At 37.5% G+C, this 23,210-nt stretch overlaps 3 protein-coding genes across 3 annotated transcripts; 1 reads left to right on the top strand and 2 right to left on the bottom strand.

Moving 5' to 3' along the window:
- Window positions 1-715: 715 nt before the first annotated feature.
- On the bottom strand, window positions 716-3,192 carry LOC139738595 (retinol dehydrogenase 8-like). Its single transcript, XM_071649211.1, has 3 exons — window positions 3,083-3,192; window positions 2,391-2,499; window positions 716-1,710 (listed from the first exon to the last, which is right to left on the bottom strand). Exons 1-3 carry the CDS (start codon window positions 3,190-3,192, stop codon window positions 1,483-1,485), a joined length of 447 nt encoding a protein of 148 aa, XP_071505312.1. The 3' UTR covers window positions 716-1,482.
- Window positions 3,193-3,653: 461 nt separating this feature from the next.
- On the bottom strand, window positions 3,654-6,881 carry LOC139738594 (retinol dehydrogenase 8-like). The gene is made up of 3 exons (XM_071649210.1): window positions 6,746-6,881; window positions 4,812-5,106; window positions 3,654-3,844 (listed from the first exon to the last, which is right to left on the bottom strand). Exons 2-3 carry the CDS (start codon window positions 5,077-5,079, stop codon window positions 3,654-3,656), a joined length of 459 nt encoding a protein of 152 aa, XP_071505311.1. The 5' UTR covers window positions 5,080-5,106; window positions 6,746-6,881.
- Window positions 6,882-16,645: 9,764 nt separating this feature from the next.
- On the top strand, window positions 16,646-21,629 carry LOC139738593 (retinol dehydrogenase 8-like). Its single transcript, XM_071649208.1, has 5 exons — window positions 16,646-16,910; window positions 17,109-17,288; window positions 18,533-18,626; window positions 20,326-20,443; window positions 21,314-21,629. Exons 1-5 carry the CDS (start codon window positions 16,646-16,648, stop codon window positions 21,539-21,541), a joined length of 885 nt encoding a protein of 294 aa, XP_071505309.1. The 3' UTR covers window positions 21,542-21,629.
- The last annotated feature ends 1,581 nt before the right edge of the window (window positions 21,630-23,210 follow it).

Genomic DNA, 23,210 nt, shown 5'->3' with positions numbered 1-23,210 from the left:
GTTTCTTTATTTGCCTAAGTGTTGTATATGCTTAGTGCTTCACATACTTTATATCAAAAAATGGTGTTACGCACATGCGCGAGACAGCTGCTTCCATCGTCCAACCCGAGAAGCTCCGTCGTCTAACCGTTCGCATAATGGATCAAAAGCTCCCCGGTATCAGTGCTTCATGACTATTGCACGCTTACTTAATCTTTCCACTTTGACTTCAATGATGTTTTGGCCAATGAACAATTACGATGTAATAGTAGACGTGCACTAACAACATTGTACAATTTTGTAAGACCTTTACTGAGGTTCTGTCAATAGAGGGCCTCCTGCTAACAACGCACCAAACGCCGTATTGGCAGAAACAATTTGCTATACCAATGTGTTATGCATGTGCAGTTAGTACTTCATATCCTTGACTTATGTACCTGTATGACTCACTCAATTCATTAAACAAATGTAGGCGTTTAAACACTTAACAAGCTATTATTATGTAATAAATTCTACTCATTTATTGAGATATTTTTCTTTGCTCATATCTATATTCATAACACAGAGTTCACACCTTGACAAAACCAAAACGAGAGAACACATGATTGCAGTGGAAATATCGTGATATAGTACGTCACTTTCGTCAATTATTCTATGGTGTTCACTGAATCACCTTAAAGCAAATAAAGCCTGTTATTGTTCTTGCAAAAAGATTATTGCACCATAACTGTGATTTTACATGCAGTCTAATTTCGCCCTTCAGTAAGTGCATTCAATTCGATGAAATTTAACAGTATAACATACTTATGAAGTGGTTGAACCGAATCATTCATGTGTCATGATATCGAATTTGAAGATAGCTCTATTATTGAATTATACAGACAAAGACAGCTAGTGAAAACGACGTATTCGGTCTTGTAACGCTAGAAGCATTCGAAGAGCGCCAACCTCTACGAGGTGACGAGTCATTAAAGCAATAGAGCTTCCGCAAGCATCCGCTCAAAAAGAAAAAAAAAAGAAAGAATCCTAGTTAAAAATTTGTAATTTGGATCAACAACAAAGTTATTATTTTGTTGTTATTTTTTTAACAACAGAGTACATTTTCTTTCCTTGAACAGAATGATCAAAATCAGTTCATAAGTTTCTGAGTGATATTTCCAACAGACAAAAACAAAACGATTATAACAATATCCTAAATGGTCGAGGTTATGATTCATCTTATAAGCACTTTGTGTCTTCGAGACAGCAAATCGAGATGAGTTGTTTAATGGAGTCAAATATGACTCGGTGGTCAGCCAATAAGTATCTCACCCGCGTACTATTTACAAAGATAATATCCACTCAGCTACACGTTTTCTGTTTCGTTTCACGAGGTCTCACTATCGTTAGTTTATACCCAACCATACCGAGTGTGTCATTTTAAGTGAACCTCTTACGTCACAACTGCTTTTGCCATCTATCTAGGAACTGGCTCCGTCTCTACCTGATAACTATAGTTTGCCTCTACTTGGCAACTGGTTCCATAATTTCAAAGAAATTTTTGGCCGCTGCCGACCCGACGCCGTCCGCGAATCGCTCCTTCATGTAGCCGTCCACCCATCCACTGGTTGGGTAGCGGAGGAGCGGCTCCGCGCTATTCAGGCATTTCAAGATGACGTTGGTAACGTCTTCTCCGCTCTGCAGTTCCTTCATAAACGAGTCCCACATTTTGCCAAAGTACGCCCCCATGAGCTGAAAATGGACAAGACAGACAATTTTGTCGTAATGATTACAGACCTAATCGGTTACTAGCATAAAACAAACAATCTTTTGACGTTGCACTATTATCATCGGAAGAAACCAAACCATTCATAAAAAGTTAAACAATTTCAAGAGAGAATTGTGAGAGATTATATGAGAAAATATGGCTTAGCAATGACAGTTTTTCTTGATCTGTTTGATAATTACAAAGATTCACGTTCAAACTTCTAAATTGTTGCATGCTCTTGCGCTATGTAAATTCTTCTTTAGTAAAATCTATTTCATATTTGCATTAATTTTATCCACTCCATTCTCAATTTGAGACACACTCTTAGGCGTTTATCTTGCTTCCGTCATTTCCAGTATAAAATTATAAAATCTTCTTCGACGTAACAGCCTCATTAAAACACTTTTCCTTCACTTTCATATAAACGCAAACTGAAAACACTTTTTAGGCAACATTTCATCTTGTCTACAGTATTGAATACTCAACGATACTCAACACCATGGCAAGGAGAGTAGGCAAGATCTCCTTCCATGAAAAAAAAAAATCAATGGAACTGATAAAAATAGCACACTAATCACTGCAGCGACGGCCACAAAATGGAGAATCGAAATCTGGTCAACTTTGCTCACATTATCGGCAATGGTTATTGGTACAAACGTCTTACCTTGGCTGATGGTGAGTTTGGATCAGTAGACGATGGAGCGTCCTCTTTGTTGGCCTCCATGTTGTCCTGGAATTTGGTTTGCACAGGACCGGGGGAAATTGTACTGATCCTGTCAGGAGGACACAAAAATAAAACACATAAATTGCCTGGAGGAGATAAACAAGGAGATAAGATGAACCTTTTTTTTTTTAAATCCAAACCCTCCGGTCAAGAATACTATTTGCGTCATCATCATCATCATCATCTTCGTCATCATCATCACCACCACCACCATAATCATCTTAATCAACGTCATCATAAAAGGTATTAACCACAACATTAACTATATCAATAATAGGCTGTCATACTGCTCAATGATTGTTCCCCATGCAGTGCCCGATGGTCTAAATGATTATTCATTGTACAATATGCAATTCAAGATGGCCACACTATCATTCGATTTGTTCTGTTGTTGGTTTTACTTTTCTGCTTCCGGTAAGATGGTCATGCATGTGCAGTATATGCAGGCCAATGGTGAGGATACTAAGCAACTGTTAAGGCAAGAAATGTATAGGCAAATCAAGCACCCAGCTTTATTAGGTCGCTTCGATTCTTCTACGAATTTCTAATAATATTGGCGCTGTATTGGGTTCCATTCCTGACACTGATAGAATAAACGTGAAAATCAGCAGTATAAATGACAGAGAGAGTACCAAACGTTGAAGCAGCGCAGTTCCGGGTACAAGGTCTCCGCAAGGCCCTCCAGTGCAAATTTAGTCGCTCCGTACACATGGGTATAAGGCAAACCTTGGCGGGGATACATAAGGAGAAAACAGTTTCATTTGTAAAAATGTTAAAGTAAGTCAACCATTTGAACCAGAGATAGAGGAAGATAAAGAAGGAACAAAACAGAGGCTTTTTAAAATGATACCTCACTTGTTACATAAAAAGAAAGTCCTTGAATTACCTATCACATATTATCTTACTATTTCTTTTTTTTTGTGCAGTTTAGATGTAAATATATAACAAAATCACAAGATTGGAGCTAACTTTCTCTGTAACACAGATTCTGCCAATATTGTTCAGGTAAGGTTGTCTGCCTTCGCCTTTTAACACACACACACACACACACACACACACACACACACACACACACACAAACACACACACATACACCCATGTGCACGTGATACCGGCACAAGTAAATGTAGATTTGTGTCTTCTGACATAAAGGTGTAAGAGTCCCAATAGTAAACACGGCTCTGTAATCACCTAAAACAACAATCATTGCTTACCAATAATGCCTGCAAGACTGCTGATGTTAACGATGCGCCCTGACCTTCGGACCTTCATGCCCCGAATTACTTCCTGGGTCAGCCGGAAAGTCCCGAGGATGTTCGTGTCGACCATACTTTTCATGTGTGCCATGCTCATCTCTTCAAAGACACCCATGTGTCCAAATGCAGCATTGTTAACTGAAAAATAAGTTAGTAAAAGTATACTGTATTAATGTTTACAGCTTTATTTAAGTCAAGTTGAATAGTGTTCAATGTTTAGAAGATGTAAAATCTCTTTGCACTTCTGTTTCCTAGGGCAGCTTTATAATTGCACTCTGTATGGAATCATCGGTTAATATCTACGAAAAACCAGTCATTGCTCTCACGAAAGTCAAGCTAATATTATAGGTGTTTTTTTTTTCTGCAAATTTGTCATGGTAGACAACATTGTGGGAGTATAGATGAATTAGCCTAATCGATATACAGAGATACTTATCACAACAAATGCTACAGTGGCAGTAAAAGAAAACTGGCGATAATGGAAAATTGGGTATCCCGTTGGTCTGGAAACTAGTTCACAATCTGTTGGCGACTTCAGTCTCCTTAGTAGAGGAAGACGTCTTTGCAACGTCTCCGCGACGTCTCCCGTAATCTAAATGAGTCTCCGGGAGTCGCAGGAAAATCAAACGTGTTCGATTCTTTTTTTGGAGAATTTGTTCAGTCTCCAGCTAGTCTTGGAGACGTCTCCGCGACGTCTCCTTAGTCGCGGATAGGTCGCGGGGACTAAGTTTTGTCTGCTTGAGCTCAGAAGCGTCTCCATGACCTTGCGGAGACCTTGCGGAGACCTTGCCACCCATAGGAAACGTTGTGGAGACGACTCCGCGACTGAAAAGAATCCTCGGAGGTGTTGCAGCGACGGATCTGCGACTTGTAGGAGAATAATTTACCACCTTGTTTGAAGACGTATCGAAAGTTGCCCCGGAGTGCAAGCCATTAGGTCTTTCAAGTCGCAAGAGTCGCGGCGCCTTCTCCCCCAGAGAGTTGTATAGGCTCATAGGGCATACTATCTTAAGATTCCTAGACTAATCACAGCGAAATGATATTTTTTTTCCCAATTTGTCTCACCCCGAGTGTCCCTCTACTGCAACCACTGAAGATCACTTACCCAAAACATCGATGCGTCCATCTCTCTTCATGATCTCCTTGACAACCGAGACGATCTGCTCCTCCTCGTTGATGTCGAGCTTCAGGATGAAGAGTGTACTGTTGAGGGTGCTGCCCGCCGCCTTTTCCAGGTCCCCTTTCTTGGCAAGGTTCCGCATGGTGGCGTAGACCCGGAACGACTTGTTTGGATCCTTAGCCAGGTTGACCGCGGTGCTGAGGCCAATTCCGGATGAGCAGCCGGTAATGAGGGTCACTCTTGGGGATGCCATGCTGTTCTACCTGGTTCAGACGCAAATCTATTCTTTATACAAATAGAACACAGTTTGGAAAACGGTTATTCCAGATAAGCAATGAATATCCTGAAAAGATGAAGTTACGATTTTTTTAATATATGCAAATGTCATGATATTATCATTGTATTGTTTACTTTTGCCGGAAATGAAATGAAATATTGTCTAAGGATCTCTTTCTTGAAAAACAAGGACGTCTTGTGTAGATAGCTGTCAGTGGTAATCCGAGAGTTCAGTACGTCCGTAATGGCGGCTGTGCTTCACAGGAACTCAGATTCTTCCTCCACAAGAAGCTTCCACAGCAGCCACGTACAGCAGCCTCCCGAATCTTCAGCATGACAAGGTCACGTTGCTCCCTGACTGAAGCCGTTGACCACCACCGCTTGGTTGAGGTCCACCCCAACTAGACCCATAAGACCTGTTTGAGTTGCACCAACCATTTGTTATGCTTTACCCTTTACTTGGCCTCCTCCACTGCTATCTGAGCACGCCACCTTCTACCAGACTTCACACCTGGCTGATGATTCTAGAAGATCGGATCGTGAGACTCTCGGAGCATCATGAGAGAACTACAGCCTTTGTCACCTTGACTAGGACTAGGATGTTCAGCTTCGTCTTACTGCTATGGAGGGCAACGTAAGTCAGACAACTTGGAACACCCGGCCACCTTTTGACATAGCCAATGATCTTTCCATAGCTTTCTCTACAACATATAGGAAACCCAACCTCATAGACAGATAATGGCCACATGATCCGTGTCATCAGACCTAATTGAAAACACGAGAGCTGCTGTATATTGCAAAAAAAAAGTATTGACCCATATTGATATTGTGTGTGTGTGTATGTGTGTGTGTGTGTGTGTGTGTGTGTGTGTGTGTGTGTATGTGTGTGTTGTGCCTCGTCCTTCATACACAACTATTGGCCATGTCCGATGAAGTATAGCAATATAGGCTATACATACCATTCCCTTTATCTTTGCAGCGAACGGTTTGATAATGCATGGTTTTCCCATTCATTTTCTGACCTTCTCTCTCTCTATCTCTATCTCTCTCTCCCTCTCTCTCTCGTATGATAACAGCAGGCTACACAAGCTAGAATGATAAACAGGAGCTAATATATATAATATGCCTATACCTATAGGCCTATTATTCAACATTGACAAGCCGACTGCTAAAATGTAAACATCGTGATGCATACAATATTATGTTTGTGTGTACATTTTGTTTTTCTGTATACATGGACTATGCATATGGACTCTGGAGCATAAGAAGCTGTGTGTGCGTGTGTGTATACGTGTGAGTGGTAGCATGTGTCTGTTTTTGCACCAAAATAAATTTGCCAAGATTTTCAACGAAACTTGACGAAAATGAAATGCTTCATGACTATCTATTGCATGTCATATTGCCCATCAGTTAACTCGACCGAAGATTTTGATTTGTATAATTATGACAATGATGTTAGTACATTGACGAAAATGACTGAGACATTATGCAAATATGGTCGACCAAAGACGAAAATGAAAATGTGTATTGGTACAACTCGGGTTCGAGGGTCAGGATTAAAGTACATAATTTATAATAATGCATCAAACCGAATGGGGGAAAAAAGACTAAATTCGATGGAAAAACCTGTGTCGAATTCTTACCTTAGAGAGTAGAAAATTCCTTGCGAAATATGCCAGCTACAGCAATCAGCGATAGTCGGGAGAAGTCCGAATGGTATCTCAGCAGGTGTGATGGCGTTCGTTCTGTCCCTCAGCTTATAGCTGAAGTATGGCCAAGTCCATTCTCGCCAATATGCACGCACCGCTGCTCCCGTGCATATACTATTATAATTTCTTATTGACAGAGCAAACCAGCAAATTTTGCTTACTCACCGTGGACAAAATTCTCTACACAAAGGACTCACACATCCATCGATGCCCATCCCCCCCCATTAAAAAAAAAAAAGAGAGAGAAAGAAATGCCTTGATGGAGCATGCTCGCTCACTGAATGAAGAGAGTTTGAGGTTGTGTGTCAGAAATACGAAACACCATGGAAACCAGAAGAAGGGTATATCGTATGGAGAGGCCATAATATAATTTGACGTGAGGCGAAGAATGAGCTGTCATTTATTATGACGTGGATATCGCCTCTTAATGTTGCTGTAGAACATTGCGGAGAGATGGTACAATGATTTTATGTATTGCGATGCATTTTTTTTTTCATATAAGGACAAATAAGAACGAAGCAGGACATATAGATACTTCAGCTAAAAAAAACACCAAACTAACAACAATCCAAAACAAACAAACCCAAATAACAAAACAAAACAAAACGTTTTTTCTCATCTGTCCTTTTCATGGCAATTTGAAAATTGAAATATAAATATATTGTGGATAATGTGAAGATAGAGACTATGTGTAAAATCCTGTTATTCAGGCTAGAATAGCCTGAGATTATTCAGATGAAAGGACGGTTCGCGTTGATTTCTTGTATATAGCCTTTCATCAGTAAGTGTTAGATCAGTCCGTATTTCATGAAATCATTCCCTATAGCGAGTTCAATAATTTTCCTCACTTAGAATTGTAAAGTAACAACTTAAATTACATTATACGCATTCACCGACTGACCTGAGAGTATCTTTTGCATCTAAATAATCACATAGTCAACGATCGGATGATTATATTTTCAACAAACATCAGTTTTGCAATGTCTGCATAAACAATGCCACTTCGTTCAGAAATTCTCAGAGTCCTTATAGTCTTGAATGAATTTAAGGTGTTTGTTCGTTTTCACGCAAACTAAAACTGTATTTGTTATCTGCACACAAAGAGACCTTGACTTTGATTGATTTCTTTTATCTGCCTTAACCTTAACTAATTGTATTAACTCAATAAACAGAATATTGACCTTATAAGAAGGTCGAGGATTACTAAAATCGCTTGCTTTCATATGTGTGTATGTGTGTATGTGTGTGTGTGTGTGTGTGTGTGTGCTTCAAAGAGCTGTGAAAATATCGTCTCTATCTCGTGGAGATTCAGTAAACTGAATATGAAAATAACCTTTTCTAAGAGTACTGATGATGGTCGAGACTGGAAATGAGCACGTAAATTAACCGTCAGCCACGTGATGCGGAGTGCGAGCCTTGCTTTTTTTACACCACTGAAAAATTTTTGCATTGTTAAGTTCATCATTCACTTATTCATTTTTATTAGACTTTATGTCTAACACCTCTGAAAATTGTCATCTACTGTTCATAAACATTATAATATGTCAAATGTATACTTTTTTATTATAATAATTATGTTATCTTCTGTTAGATGAAAATTAAGTATGATTGAATTGAACCTAATCAAATTTGAATATTGTTTTGTTTTGAGTCTCTGTGCGTGAATGAAAGTGTTGTTGAAGAATGCGTGGGTCCTATAACAACGTGCAGGACTCTTTACTTGTATGTGTAATGTGGTCATGTTTGTGTATGTATTCATGTGAATGTAGTGCATTTGTGTATATCTACATCTTTCTGTCATGCATTGGATGCGCTTACTATACGACGGGTTCTTACAAAATTTTGCCTCACGTCTTAATCATATAACCTGCTATTTCTGCACGTGCTCAGTTTGTGTAACGTTGTTTGAATGTAGATATGAAAATGAAACGAAGCCATTTTCCATACAAGCGTTACTCGTTTTCTTAATTCATGGTAAAGTAAAAATTACCATTCAATTTCACTCCTCATCTACCCCCGATAAGTCTCTATTCCGGGTAGATTGTGCGTTAGTTGTTTTATCATTCGCCAAACGCCTAGATTTTATCTCTAGCGGACTAAAAACAACATTCAGTAACCAATCATCTATTGCTCAGAATTCAAGTTATCGTGTTCCTTTGTGAGATCCCTCCCTCTCATGAGATCTGATGAGTAGGCTAACATATAGTAACAACAAAATCCTCAAATAATTTCAGCCCTTGTGTGTAATCATGTCCTACTGCTAATGAAGAGAAAAAAAATATAGTGTAAGATCAACTATATTTTGAAAGTGCAAGAAATGATTGCAGTAAATAGTATTCCAAATTCTTTGAAACGTATGGTAACATTTGAAAAACAACCCATTGAGTTGGCGGATTTACAGACTTTGTATAGGGGCGCTGCCGCTTCATTTTAATTACCCCCCCCCCCTTCATTTTTTGATATCGGACAAGGTCCGAATAAATCATTGTCCTAACCTGATAACATCATCAAGTCATTATCATGCCTTTGACCCTGTCCTGACTGGAGCAATAGGAAGTGTATAAGCAAACAACTGTTATGGAGGACATGCAGAAATTGTTGACACTATCCGACGAAATGACATTCAATTTAAAATCTTAGGAGGAAAATCCAAAAATGATGTCATAACAATTCGTGCATCGTTATGACACTTCACATAATGCACGTTACAATAGTAGTACGAGTGTGCATAAATATCTTATATCTTTTATGTTGTAACGAAGCTACACTTATCAACGTGATTAACGTGAATTGTCAATTGTAGGTTACGTGATAGTGAAAAACGACGTTCAAAGTCTAATTATTGCCAGTAAATTAGTGTTGCTCCATCCTCCAAGACCCCCCCCCCCCCAACTCATTCCACCACTGCTGCCAACACATTTGGTTGTCGTTTCACAGTCCAAGCTTTGGTATCAACCAGTGAACACCTAGGAAGCATACTTCTCGCTGCTGACAACGACTTCCCCAGGTATGACTTTTAAAACTTGATTCATGCATCGTCACGTAAGAGCTCACACGATATCACCCATCCTGTCACATTAATAATGACTAATGAGGGAGTTGTGGAGTGGGGATTTCCCAGGGAACAACCCAATCACGACCACTAATTATGTGCGCATCATGTTAAAAATGTAGTCTCGCCGCGTAAACAACCCAGCTAGCAGATCGGGAGAGAACGGCAAACGCGTATACAGCCATCGAAAGCATCGTAGCAGCAGCGTTTGGGGGACGGATATGGCGCGCCACTTGCCAAATAATCTACAAAATCTAGTAGTTTATTGCCGAAAAAGTATTCATCGAGTGATAAACTAAGTGTGCTTACCTAAACTCTGTTTATGAAAAAAAAAGAAAAAATCAGTTTATCAAGTGAAAAGCTAAGTTTATCTTGATAAACATGTTTTCTCGAAAAAAAAACCTCACCTTAGTTTATCGACTGATAAACTGAGTTTTTCGACGATAAACTCAATTTATCGCGATAAACTATCGCAATAAAATTTTTTGGTCGATAAACTTTGTTAATCGATAATCTGAGTAATTCAAGCTTTGTCAGTAGTGGGCGCTTTGAGCTTATAGCGTTGCCAGTGCTCGTGTGCCGTCTTACTTTGCCGCTTCTGACGTTAAACGACACTGATAGGGCCTACACTGTACTAACCAGTAGTTGCATTTCGGCAGTTGTCAAAAAAACAAATGACATAGTGTATTTCGCTTGGCCTACCGCAATTCGTCGATGAGACTGAGCCACAGTGTAGTAAAGATTTACTATACAACCAACATTTTGTAGGCCTGCACAGACAAAGTGCACTTTTGATTTCACATGGATGTTCGGCATTGCGACTAGTCGTAAGTCTGCAGTTAGCTGAGCTCTAGCAGGTCGTAATCCTCGTAACTCTGTACAAGCTTCCCCTTTCGGCAAAGCTTAAATAACCATGATTATCGTTAAACTTAGCTTTTCGCAGGATAAACAGAGTTTATCGTTAAACTGAGTTTTTCGATAAACTCTGTTTATAATGATAACAATAATAAGTGTCTACTTATATAGCGCACAGGTCCACTTTTCAGTGCTCATGGCGCTTCAGAAATGAAAAGATATTTACATGCATATACATATTCAAACATTTCAACAAAGAAGAAAATGGTAAACAAAAACAAATATATACCAAATAAAGAATACAACATATACCAATTAAAAATACAATATTGATCCAACATTAATCACATACAGCAATTACAGTGAGTCCTCAGTATGAAAGGAACAGATAAGTTTTAAGGTTGGATTTGAATGACTCTGTAGATGACAGTTCCCTTAACTGAAGAGTCAACTGATTCCACAATTTTGGTCCCATAACGGAAAAAGCACAATCACCATACCCATGTTTAACTCTGGCTGTTTGGAGTATGAGTGTATCTGATGATGAACGTGGCCTTCGTGTGGGATTGTATTTTTGAACAGAATTCCTTATGTATACGGGGGAGAAAGAATGAACTGAATGATGTACTAACAACAGAATCTTGAAAATAATCCTTTTTTTTCTACAGGTAACCAATGCAAGGAACGGAGAACTATAGGTTTATCGAGGAAAACTCTGTTATTCGAGCGAAAAACTAAGTTTATCGATAAACCCTGTTTATCAAGTGCAAAGGTAAGTTTACCGACTGATAAACATAATTTTTTGCCGATAAATCAAATTTATTCGTGATAAACCCAGTTTAAAGGAATTATTGAGCAAATGGCGCGCCATAGACGGGGTTGGAGCGGGCATATTTTCAGGGCCCCGTTGCATAAAAGTTGCAATTATGGTAACTTTGCCATCCAATGGTAACTTCCATGGAATTCTTGATTTTGATTGGCTGTTGAGTATTGTTACCATGGTAGTTACCATTGGATGGCAGAGTTACCATAATTGTAACTTTTATGCAACGGGGCCCAGATCCGTGGGGAAGAAATTTTGAACCTGTTCAAAATTTCTTCCCGATCTTGATTAAAATTGACCTATTTTGAATCGTGAAGCAAGCGGGGAGATCGTGGTGACAGTGTAAAGGAACGACCACAGAATGGGTTTGCAATTAGGGGCATAACTTGAACAATAACCTTCAATCTTTTAAAGATAGTGCTAAACCGCCCTGTTTTGGGGTAAGACAGAGCATACGACAATTAGTCTACAATATGATAGTGTGCGAATTGGGCAGATAAAGCTATCAAGTAAGCGGAATTGTTATCACTTTTATTCGGTTGATATCAATCAGACATAAATTGCTTTATTTGGGACATTATTAGTGATACATAACTGTCCCTTGCGATCTCAACTCCATGCTATGACCCTTTGAGCAAGCTCATGGAGTCATTATATCATGGAGATGAGATCTCTCGGGGCTATAATGTCAACAATGCCCCGAAAAAATTTCTTATTTGTATTATATGTTGACACAACGCATTACACAAAGAAATATTGCATGATTCGTATGTGTGTGTGTGTATGTGTGTGTGTGTATTGTCTTGTCTGTCTGTCTACATGTCTCTGCAATGGTGCACTATAGATTACATGTACGATCGATTACAATGCAACTTCGCACACATGAACAAGTAGAGCCTACTCGCTATTGAAAAGAACTAGGTTACTGGATTTTTTTTTTATAAAGATCGCCCATTTCTTAATTCACTCTATGTGGTTAATTTTCAGACACTTGATTTTCACACATCTACAATAATATACTAACCATTATTCACGACTTGTTACTTTCTCATTTTATTTCATCTCTTTTTTTTTCTTTGTCTCTCTTTTTTTTTTTGGGGGGGGGGAGGGGGGGGGGGCTGTGGTCCACATAATACATGCACTATGTTCTATGGATATGAGGGAAAGCACGGGCTGAAGTGTAGACTATTGTATGAACACCTACAGGTGCATGGTAGTTATTGTTATGCGACTGTATCGGATGTATCATACAGTAGGACTCACGTATGAGTACAGACTCATCTGATTAAATCTCCCCGCCATTCCTGTTTAATAAGCAGATCTTATTTTCTTGTGCGTGATATGAACAGTGTTTCTTTGCTGATGCTGCTGCTGCTTTGTATCATTTCTATTTTCTCGTGTTTTTTTTTTAAATTCTAGCCATCAAATGCACTTTGAAAAATGAAGGCAGGATATTCTTGTGAAAGATCAAGAGTTAGGAGCAAACATCCACAAAGTACACATGTAAATACAGGGCTATAGGTTGCAGAGTCACGTGGTCTTAATTTCCACGACCTTTGTGCATAATTATATTGTATGCATTGCACATGGGATCATAACAAAGTGGAACAGGTCTCGTGAAGCAGGTTGTAATGAGGGCAACATATTACGGTGTGACAGAAATTCCCGCGGTATTGCACCTGGGCGACAACAAATCAGCTATGTTCGAAGTGCCTTCTTTTAAAGTTATTTCCATGGAAAATTCATGGAAATTTGATTAGCATATCTTGTACGATACACTCAAAGGTGTTTCAAAGAGTTGACCCTCTTAATCATAATGACCGCATTGATTATATATACTGAAAAATAGAATATGGATTCATTATTCCAAAATGTAAAGAAAAATAATCTAACTCCAAAAAAAGAAAAAGAAAAAAGAAGGCTCCCATGGATCTCTAAATGGCTCTTTCCCTCAATTAATAGAAATAATAATCTACATTATAAATTTAAAATGGAACGAACTGAGCAATCAAAATTCAAATATACTATAGTTATGAAATATTCTGACAAAAATTGTACGTGTACAAAAAAAAAATATATATATACTAATCAGTTACAATTTCACAGGCATGATATTCAAAATACATGGAAAGTTTTAAAGCAAGCTATGAATGTATCAAATAATGAATCTAATATTACTAAAATTAGATTTCATGATGAAATTTTTGAAGATTCTCATCAAATATTCAATATTCTAAAGAATAATTTGTCTTCAACTGGGGAAGTTATATTCCTCCTTCAACAAAATATTTTTCTGAATGTCTAGGTCCATCAAATACTAGATCAATGTTTTTGGTCCAAAGTACAATCAGGATATAATAAACATTGTTTCTGATTTTAGTTCCAAAAAAGTTCTGGACATGATGACATCAGTAATTTTCTTCTGTAGGGGTTTATATCGTCAATTGCGGATACTTTAGCTCACATATTTAGTTTACCCCTATTTAACGGTATTGTCCCCAAAATATGAAAATAGCAAAAGTCATCCCTTTGTTTTAAAAAGGTTACAAATTAGATGTGAATAATTACCGACCAATTTCTTTGTTATGTACATTGTCAAAAACTCTTAAAACAATTATTTATAAAATGAACTAACGATTTCTTTAAAATCCAATTATTTATTTTCAAATTCTTAGTTTGGATTTAGGGAAAAACATAGTACTACACATGCACTATTAAGTTTTATAAAAAAAAGTGGCACATGCGATCGACATATCATCTTCTCATCTGATAGCTTTATTCCTGGACTTTTCCGAGGCCTTCGACACCATTAATCATGATATTTTACTTCAATTAAATTACATCATTACGGAGTGCGTGGGAAGGCCTTGGAGTGTTTCAAGAGCTACCTCATGAACAGGAAGCAATATGTGTCTCTAAATGGTTGTAACTCACAAAAGCTAAACATCAAATGTGGGGTTCTACTGGGAAGTTTATTAGGTCCGCTCTTGTTTATTGTCTACATAAATATGTTTTTTTTCTTCAGATCATCAGATGTTCTTTCCTTTATTCTCTTTACGGATGACTCAAATTTATGTTTGTTTGGGTTTTTTCGCACAATAATCCTTTTACCCTTGTAATTACAATAACCTCAGAATTAGAAAATGTCGCCCAATGGATAAAAGCAAATAAATTACCTCTAAATCTTCAAAAAACAAAATCTATGCTTTTTAGAGGCACTACCTGTTGACATTGTTTTTGATAATACTCCACTGGAAAATGTTTTCCATGTTATATTTCTTGGAATAACAGTCGACGATAAGCTTTCATGGAAATTTCATATTGATAGAATGTATGCGAAACTATTTCACGAAACATTGATATAATTAATAAGCTTTATTGTTGTCTTTTTATCGTCCCTGCTTACATTATATTCATCTGTTATCTTGCTTTATTTGGATTATGGTATTCTTGCGTGGGGAAAAACACATTTAACACTCTTAGATTAAGCACTTCTATTACGTTTTCTTATGTATTTTCGGAGGATCCCATATCACACAAGATTTGCTTTTTAGTGTTACCCTCCGTTTCCATTCCCATCCTTATTTTTTTTTTGTATTAGGCATATGTATATATTTAAAAAATACAATTATGTTTTCTTCATTTTGTTACTCATTTTTGCATGCATTTTTGTTAATTTTTGCAATTATCATAAATATGTTCTGCTTATAAATTGTATATAATTTCTCTGTTTATGTGATGGAAATGGAAATGAATTTGAACTTTGAACTATTGTCATAACGATTCGTTGAGACGGCAACAACAACAGTACAAGAAAGATTAAGGTGGAGCGTTGATTATGCATAATTATCATGGAACTATACCAATGACTGGAATAAACTACAAGTGTAAGTGTACGCTGTGTATAGAAAGAACAGTGCGATATGTGAAGTGCATAATTCAATACACGTGTGATACATACATTGTGTGATTTTAGTACCGGGCAAAGTCTGATAAGGGAGCCCAAGTTAGTTGCAATATTTGCATTTTTCAGAAAATTAACGCGCAAACTGGACTCCACTGAATCGAGCAAATATTAGCGCTAACTTGACATTGCTTTCATAGGAGTCCCTTTATCATCACTTTTGTGTATATCGCCCTTGAAATTCTTCTTCTGTTAGAGGCTTTAAGTTACATCAAAGTTGATGGATGACGCTTTCAATACACAATATGAGTAAATCTTTTTAAATTCACATGATAGAGAAGAAATTTGTCCCGTTGCATTCCTAATTGATTTGTCATAACACACGTAATTGTAAATCACAAATTACATTTTCATATTACATTTACTGTCTCTTATCATTTGGACCCCATGTCACTGTCATGTTGAGCTAATGCCGGTGCCCTATAATTCTGTAATATCATCTTCACGATTGAAGTCTCATTCCCATTGAGAAACAAGGTAGCAATATGAGTGGCTACGTGTTATCTTAACCCTATATAGGTAAAGGTTCCAACTTAGGTATATCCCAAAGCAGTGATATATTACCAAATACCTATAGATTACCAAAGAACTAAAATGCAACCGTCAGCATGGTTAGTGATAACAGGTAAGTTCAGTAAAGCCCCTCATCTTACCCTGGTCGATCGCAGGGTAAGATTTCGCTGGAGGCTACCCTGTGGCTACCCCGAGGCGACCCCGAGGCTGTCCACTGTGCTGCGTCTAAACAGACACAATCTTCTCCTGGGAACAATCTTCGCCGAAGGCTACCCCGAAGCTACCCTGCGTTTTGTGGACTGTTAAGATGGGGCTTTGGAGTCAACATGGTTACAGTATGAAATTGAATGTGTCCAAGTGCATTCGAGAAAATGAACTGTCACAACCAAACGGGAACAAATGCCAAAAGGAAAAAGGAATTCCTTTAATATTGACAGCGGTTCTCGATTTTGTCGAATCAGCTCTAAGTCAAACATCTGTTTCTGTGACACAGCTGTCAGCAGGCCCATTCATATCAACGGTGACTCCCTGTGTATACACGTGCACCTAGATTATAGGCAGTGTTCCATATATAAACAGCTGTACTTTGTCTTCATTTCATTTCAGACAGCCTTAAACTCCAAAAGTATGGCACCTCTAATCACCCTCATCACCGGCTGCTCGTCGGGAATCGGTCTCGCCACGGCGGTCAAGCTGGCCCAGGACCCAGAGAAGTCGTACCTGGTCTACGCCACGATGAGGAACCTGTCCAAGAAAGATGCCCTGGAGAAGGAGGCAGAAAACGCCCTCAACGACACTCTCTTTGTCAAGGAGCTTGACGTCAACAAAGAGGACCAAATCGTCTCAACCGTGAAGGAAATTGTGGAAAAACACGGAAAACTCGATGTCTTAAGTGAGTATAGTCTTTAATTTCTCATTATCTTTTCCAATCTCGTAAACAAACTGTTTCACTGTCGCCATGTAACGGTCTTAGGGCCTACTCTGTTTTGTTAAAAATCTAATACGCCCTTCATGTCGTTTTGCTGTTGTTGGATTAAACAATAAAAACGAAGTATACCTGGATATTCTTTTTGTTGTGCTAAATTTTCAGTTAACAATGCCGCACTTGGCTACTTTGGGCTGTTTGAAGATATCAACATGGATGAAATGAGGTCTATATTGGAGACTAACATGATTGGGACTTTCCGCTTGACCCAGGAAGTGATTCCAATCATGAAGAAACAAATGTCTGGACGCATCGTCAACATCAGCAGTATTGGAGGATTTTTTGGTAAGCAGCGGGCAGATGATAGTGATTTGGTGTGATCATTTGTTGTTGTTGCCAGTTAATCATTTTAGAAGTATATGTTTTATCAATGTCATTATCTATTTCTCTGTGGACTTTACGTGTGATATAGTTTGATAATATATATATAGTTTTAAAGTACTTAATATGTATGATTGCAATGTATTTTAGCCTTCGATCTACGAGTTTTCAAGTAGATTTTTTTTTAAAACCAGATATACCATTTTTAAAATAAAAATCAAAAAAAAAAGGGAAAAAAGAAAACGATATGACAAAATCGATGGTGGTTAAGATCATGACTGTCTCTTTCTGTAAACCTTCGAAGCAGCTAATAATTATCACTATTCACACCAATACACACAGTCAGAATTTAAACACGCGGGGATACCATGCAATGCGAAGCCTGGCCCGCCGCGGATATATTCGGGAATTCTTTAACGATTATTGGGCACAGCTTTATCACAGATCTATATGTACAAACTCACACACCCGAAGAATCTCGGCTGGAGTCGAATATTACCGATGAGAGTACGCTTCGATGCACACGGGTAATTCTATTCTGGTAGGCCTGCGTTACTCGTTCATTGATTTTCTCGTTTCCCAGTCGATCTCAGCGAACATTTTACATGTTCTTATTTTTCATTTCTTTACAATCATGTACACTGTATGTGGGGTTGAGTCGTCCTCTTTTTAGTAAGTCCTTTCCTTGTATCCTATATTAATATATATACTTCCGAACATTTGACTGCGTTTTTCATGAAACTGACTGTTGCGCTGACCAATCAAATCCCAGGTTAATCTAAGTTCAGAAATTATTATCTCGTCCTAATGACATCGGCCTAATAACATAATCTATACTCCAAAAAAATATATATATATTACTACAGACAATTTGCATCTACTAAGACTATTGAGTCTGCACAGACATAAAGTAAAAGTGTCAACTTGATACAGGAACACTGAAGTCAATCTTCTGAAATATGTTACCAACTTAAGGATAAAAAATCAACTTAGGAAGCCTTTTCATGAGTCTGCAACAGAAATAAACAATGGTATTTTACCAAAGTTGTGCTTAAATGAAAACAAGTTTTGTTTTATCCTAAAAATGCTGGAAATGATAGATAAGATTGCGACTAAAGGGTACTGCATCAAACTATACAGAAATAATTATGTATATGGGGACTTGATAGGCTAACGAGCAATTAAAATATTTGTCGTCTCTCTCACAGGAACCCCGTATAGTGCTGTTTATTGCGCTACAAAGTTTGCAATGGAAGGCTTAACGGAGGCTCTCTATCCAGAACTGAGGTGCTTTAAAGTTTGGTAAGCTTTCCAATTGTTCTATATGTTCCATCATGATCAATTCTAATCCCTAAAGGAAATTGAGAATCACGTTCAAACAATACGGGAACTCTGTACAAATGTACTAGAATTTTATCATGTATAGCTGGGTGATGATCATGACTACAAAGGTAAAGATTACTACAAGTGCTTTGAATATGATGAAATAATGATGATAACAGTGTGCTATATAGTCCCGTGATAGAAACAGTGCACTCCCATTATAACGAACACTATTACAACGAAATTCCGGTTACAACGAAGTGAAAATTCAGGCTGCAATACTATCCGCTTTATGTATTTCTATTGTTTATTTTCCGGTTATAACGAAATTTCGATATAACGAAAGAAAACTGCCTGTCCCTAGGACTAGGACGGGAGTCCACTGTATTCAAAAAGATAACTTAACGTAACTTATCAAAGGTTTATAATGAAGAAAAAAACAACAACAACAAGCAAGCAAAAAAAAAAAAAAAAAAAACCAGATAAACAAAACAAAAGAAAATGAATCGCATTTGTAGCTTAAAGTTCATGTAAAAATATAACATACATTTTCAGGTGATAAGAAAATACACCAGCAACCAAATTCTGTAACATGTTTAAGAAGTAGTTTGATTGAGAAACATTATATTTCTATGGAAGGATCAATATAAAACCAAAGTTGTCATATCTATTACGGTCACCGCAAGATGCAATGATGGTGAACCACACCACAACAGAATGGAATCGAGCGAAGGTGTACACACTTCAGGAGGGCAAAATGTTAATAAAAAGCGAATGCCAATTTTGTTAATGGCTTGTCAAAATGCTACCAAATGTCTTATTTCGACATTTCCAGTCGGTCAGGTAATTATGACATTTCAAACGTTGTTATTACTCCATGTTTAGACTCTGTGATTTTCTAAAATGATCTCACTTTCTCACAGAAGGAAGGAAATAAAAAAAATCTAATTTTGACGAACTCCCTATCAATCAGCTTCCCACTGAATTAATGACATCGTCTGTGACTATCTGTATTCTACCCATCTTTCATGACTGTAATCTGCTGGAATCAGAAAGAAAAAGTGGTTTGGTGTGAATGTAGATTAAATAAGTTGTCATTTTCTGTTGTTGTTGCTGCTGTTATGTTTTTAATCAGAGAAGCCATTTACCCGCCACAGGGTGAAATTTAAAGTGATGAAGAGAACAATATGTATATATCTACGCATGCAGCAATGTGTTTCCTGCGAAGGATATCACTGGTTTTCATGAAAACATCTTTATTTTGTCTACGGTGGCCTACAAACATATAGCAGGACTCAAATATTGAACTCATTGACTAGGCATTTAACATTAAGACATCACGTCGAGAAGAAAGCGCTGTGTTGGGTCTGTGATCCCCCCTTCCTTTCTCACTTTCTATCTCTCTCTTTCTCTCTCGTCTGGGTTTTGTTGTATTTTCTTACTTTTCGTTTTGTCTTTTCTTCTGATTTTTTTTTTTAATCACCGTTCGTTTCATCTTGAAGAGACACACGCATACATGTGTATCTCAAAGGGATAAGAAGTAGATATCATAAGCGACTAAGATTAGAAGGTACATCCCTACATTACGCGCAATTTTGAGGGGTTTTGGTCTGAGGCATAACATTAAGGCAATCATGTTGGCATTTATTTTTTTTTTCATTACATCTTCGGATGGCAGGATCAGCAGCATTTGCCCCGGAGCAGTCACAACAAACTTTTTCAAGAACGTGGTATCGAACGAAGCTTCGAGCGAGTCCATATTTCGCGCGAACAACCCCGACTCCCCTTCGGGAAAGGTAGGCGTCTGATTTTAAATTTTACCCTCAATGATACGAGTACTGCAAACGAAATGTCTGACATAAATACACATACGCATAAGCCTATCTCTCTCACGCACACAGTCACACACAAACACACACAATCACAAGAATATGCAAACAGGCATATGTTTACTCTTACATCGCAAGGAGCCCTTTATATGCAACTCCATCGTCGAATATCACATTTCAATCGAATAGTACGACAATGTGGATAAGCCCTTTACAATAATCATTTCAGTATCATCGACACTGCCATCAATGAAAAAACAAAATCTTGGTAGCTCTACGTCTACGTTCATAAGAAATAAAACGAGTGAAATGAAATGTAATGAAATAAAACAGCAATGTGAATATGCCTTTATTATAATTGCAAACCCTGGTGTAATGACGTAATTATGTCAACGTTGTCAAAGTATGTACGATGATAACAAACATGATAATCTTATGTAAATGTGGATTTTATAAACGTATATATCTATACCATGTAATTTTTATATATCTTCACAGACACACACATACACAAAAATTTATAGAAATATATAGGCAAACATACGCTTAGATTTTTTTTTCACACTCATTTATGTATGTTGTGGATTTGAGAAGAAACAAGTGTAATGTATATGTCGTGGATGTATTTTTTGTTTTAGAAAGTAATGATTTCTGTGTTATTTATACAATGATTAAACAAATGTGTGTTATCACCTTTTGTATCTCATTTTGAAATGTGTGCTCTATATATGTATAACTGTGTATGTTGATTCATTAAGATTTCCAATGGAAAATAAATGAAATGAAATGATGAATCAATGATTTTAGTAATTACATTACCGTATATTCTCCTAACAGTTGATGAGATCCTTCGTGGAGATGGTTCCAAACCACACGAAGAATTACGGTCAGGAAGCCCCCGACGTCGCCGATGTCGTGGTCGAGTGTCTGCAGGATGAACAACCGAAGATTCGTTACGGAACCAGCGACTATTCGCGACGCCGGATGTCGCAGAAGTACGCCGACGGAGTAGGCGGAGAGAGAGCTGAGGTGTGGTATCAACTGATGTCCAAGTTGTCGACGTAATTACGTCCGTTTGGGGGCTGCTGTTTGTCATTTCCGCCTCTACAGTTCTAACAGCCAAGTAATTGCAAATTGTACCAAATTTGTTAGAGTGTATCGTAAATTAATATATATATATATATATATATATATATATATATATATATTAGTAAGATTTGTGACAGACCATTAATTTGAATTTTAGTATTCCTTATGGGGTATATCTATGTATGACCCTCGACCAGTATTCGTAGATGATACCAGTATGTTATATCCTACGGGACACCATTTCTTTTTGCCTTATCCTGAAGCAGTAATATTGGTACACAATGTTCATTAGGATTGTTACAGAAGAGTGAAAAATTGACTTTATTCAGGGACAACTCATAAGAAAGTTCACACACACACACACACACACACACACAATCCAGTATTAAATTCCAAAAATGTGGCTATTATCTTTTTAGTTGATATAATGACCAGTTTCCATATTCATGTACTATTAACAAGGTCTTTAAAGCAACATTATCAATTTGGTCATTTGACGTGTCGGTCTGAGTTTTGTCTAAACATGTTAAATATATTGATATGTTATACTTAACCTCATGGAATCGTATCGCTGAATCGCTGAATCTTTAAAGGTTGCAAAAGGACCGGAATGTACAGCTTTATTCTTTCTTTAAAAAATCACCAATCGATTATTGCTGAGCGACTCCAACCATCCATTAACTCTCGTTTTGTTATAGTCTTCTAACTTTTTATCTTCACACCACGTAGTCAGTTTTTTTTTCTCTCTCTCTCTTTTCTCTCTTTGACATTATTTTCCTTCTCTCTTACTGCATGACAGCAACATAGGGTATAAGGATTTGTCCAGGGTGTCCGTTTCAGGTTAGTTTAATAGGTTTCCATATTTTAGTTTCTTTTGTAATTCCGCTTCTTATGTACAAAAGTGTATCAATCATATGCCTTGTAAATTGTATTACGTATGTGTTTGTGTGTGTGTGTGTGTGTGGGGGGGGGGGGGGATGAACCCTACAAGCACTGATTTTTAGCATTTCCGTATACTTACAATATTCCGAAGACTTATGTTTTATTATGCATTGTGATGTAGTTTATGTATTCATTTTCTGTAAAATACTTTTATGTTTCTGTTTGAAATGGAAAAGAAATAAATGAATGAATGAATGAATGAATGAGTGACGTATGGATTTATTTAGTTGCTATACAATATTTGAAACTGTAGCATACTACTATCGATAGCAAAGGATTAACGTTTACAAGTCATTTTCACCAATGTCTGGTGCCGTACCATGCTTACGATAACCCACCAATATCATACATTCAACTGTGTTGTATACTAGTCTACATGTATAGCTACTATTCTACAATTTCGCCTGCAAATTAGGCGTTGTTAAACATGAGTGATTATAAAATGACACAAAATGGTAATTGATATCTTTTTTTTTCAATAATTTCATGACCATTTGCTTTTGGAAAAACCATTAACTCCTATCATTTTCCTTCAGTCCTTCATGTTATCCAGTGCATTCGTTTCCATTAATGCGCAAATCTAATGCCGTCTCAGACTTGAAATTAGTCAATTGCATGACGTGGATATTTGAATTGATTTTCAAATTGCCGACCACAGCATGCAAGCAGGTATAGGCAAGGGGCTAAAGAAGTTTCAATGTTG

Source organism: Diadema antillarum, unplaced genomic scaffold, assembly GCF_040938485.1.
Source record: "Diadema antillarum isolate AM-2024a unplaced genomic scaffold, OU_Dant_1.0 seq00000759_RagTag, whole genome shotgun sequence".
NCBI lineage: Eukaryota > Metazoa > Echinodermata > Echinoidea > Diadematoida > Diadematidae > Diadema > Diadema antillarum.
The sequence above is the reverse complement of the archived record's forward strand: the minus strand, read 5'-3'. Positions and strand labels throughout refer to the sequence as shown.

What these genes read in the sequence shown, in the direction of transcription:
- LOC139738595 (XM_071649211.1), bottom strand. Translation starts at nt 3,192, where the DNA reads ATGTATCCCCGCCAAGGTTTGCCTTATACCCATGTGTACGGAGCGACT. An exon ending in CTGCGCTGCTTCAACGTTTG is followed by an intron (nt 2,500 to 3,082) that starts GTACTCTCTCTG and finishes TCCTCCTGACAG; the next exon opens with GATCAGTACAATTTCCCCCG. An exon ending in CAAACTCACCATCAGCCAAG is followed by an intron (nt 1,711 to 2,390) that starts GTAAGACGTTTG and finishes GTCCATTTTCAG; the next exon opens with CTCATGGGGGCGTACTTTGG.
- LOC139738594 (XM_071649210.1), bottom strand. Translation starts at nt 5,079, where the DNA reads ATGGCATCCCCAAGAGTGACCCTCATTACCGGCTGCTCATCCGGAATT. An exon ending in TGGACGCATCGATGTTTTGG is followed by an intron (nt 3,845 to 4,811) that starts GTAAGTGATCTT and finishes CTTATTTTTCAG; the next exon opens with TTAACAATGCTGCATTTGGA.
- LOC139738593 (XM_071649208.1), top strand. Translation starts at nt 16,646, where the DNA reads ATGGCACCTCTAATCACCCTCATCACCGGCTGCTCGTCGGGAATCGGT. An exon ending in CAGTATTGGAGGATTTTTTG is followed by an intron (nt 17,289 to 18,532) that starts GTAAGCAGCGGG and finishes TCTCTCTCACAG; the next exon opens with GAACCCCGTATAGTGCTGTT. An exon ending in CTGAGGTGCTTTAAAGTTTG is followed by an intron (nt 18,627 to 20,325) that starts GTAAGCTTTCCA and finishes TTCGGATGGCAG; the next exon opens with GATCAGCAGCATTTGCCCCG.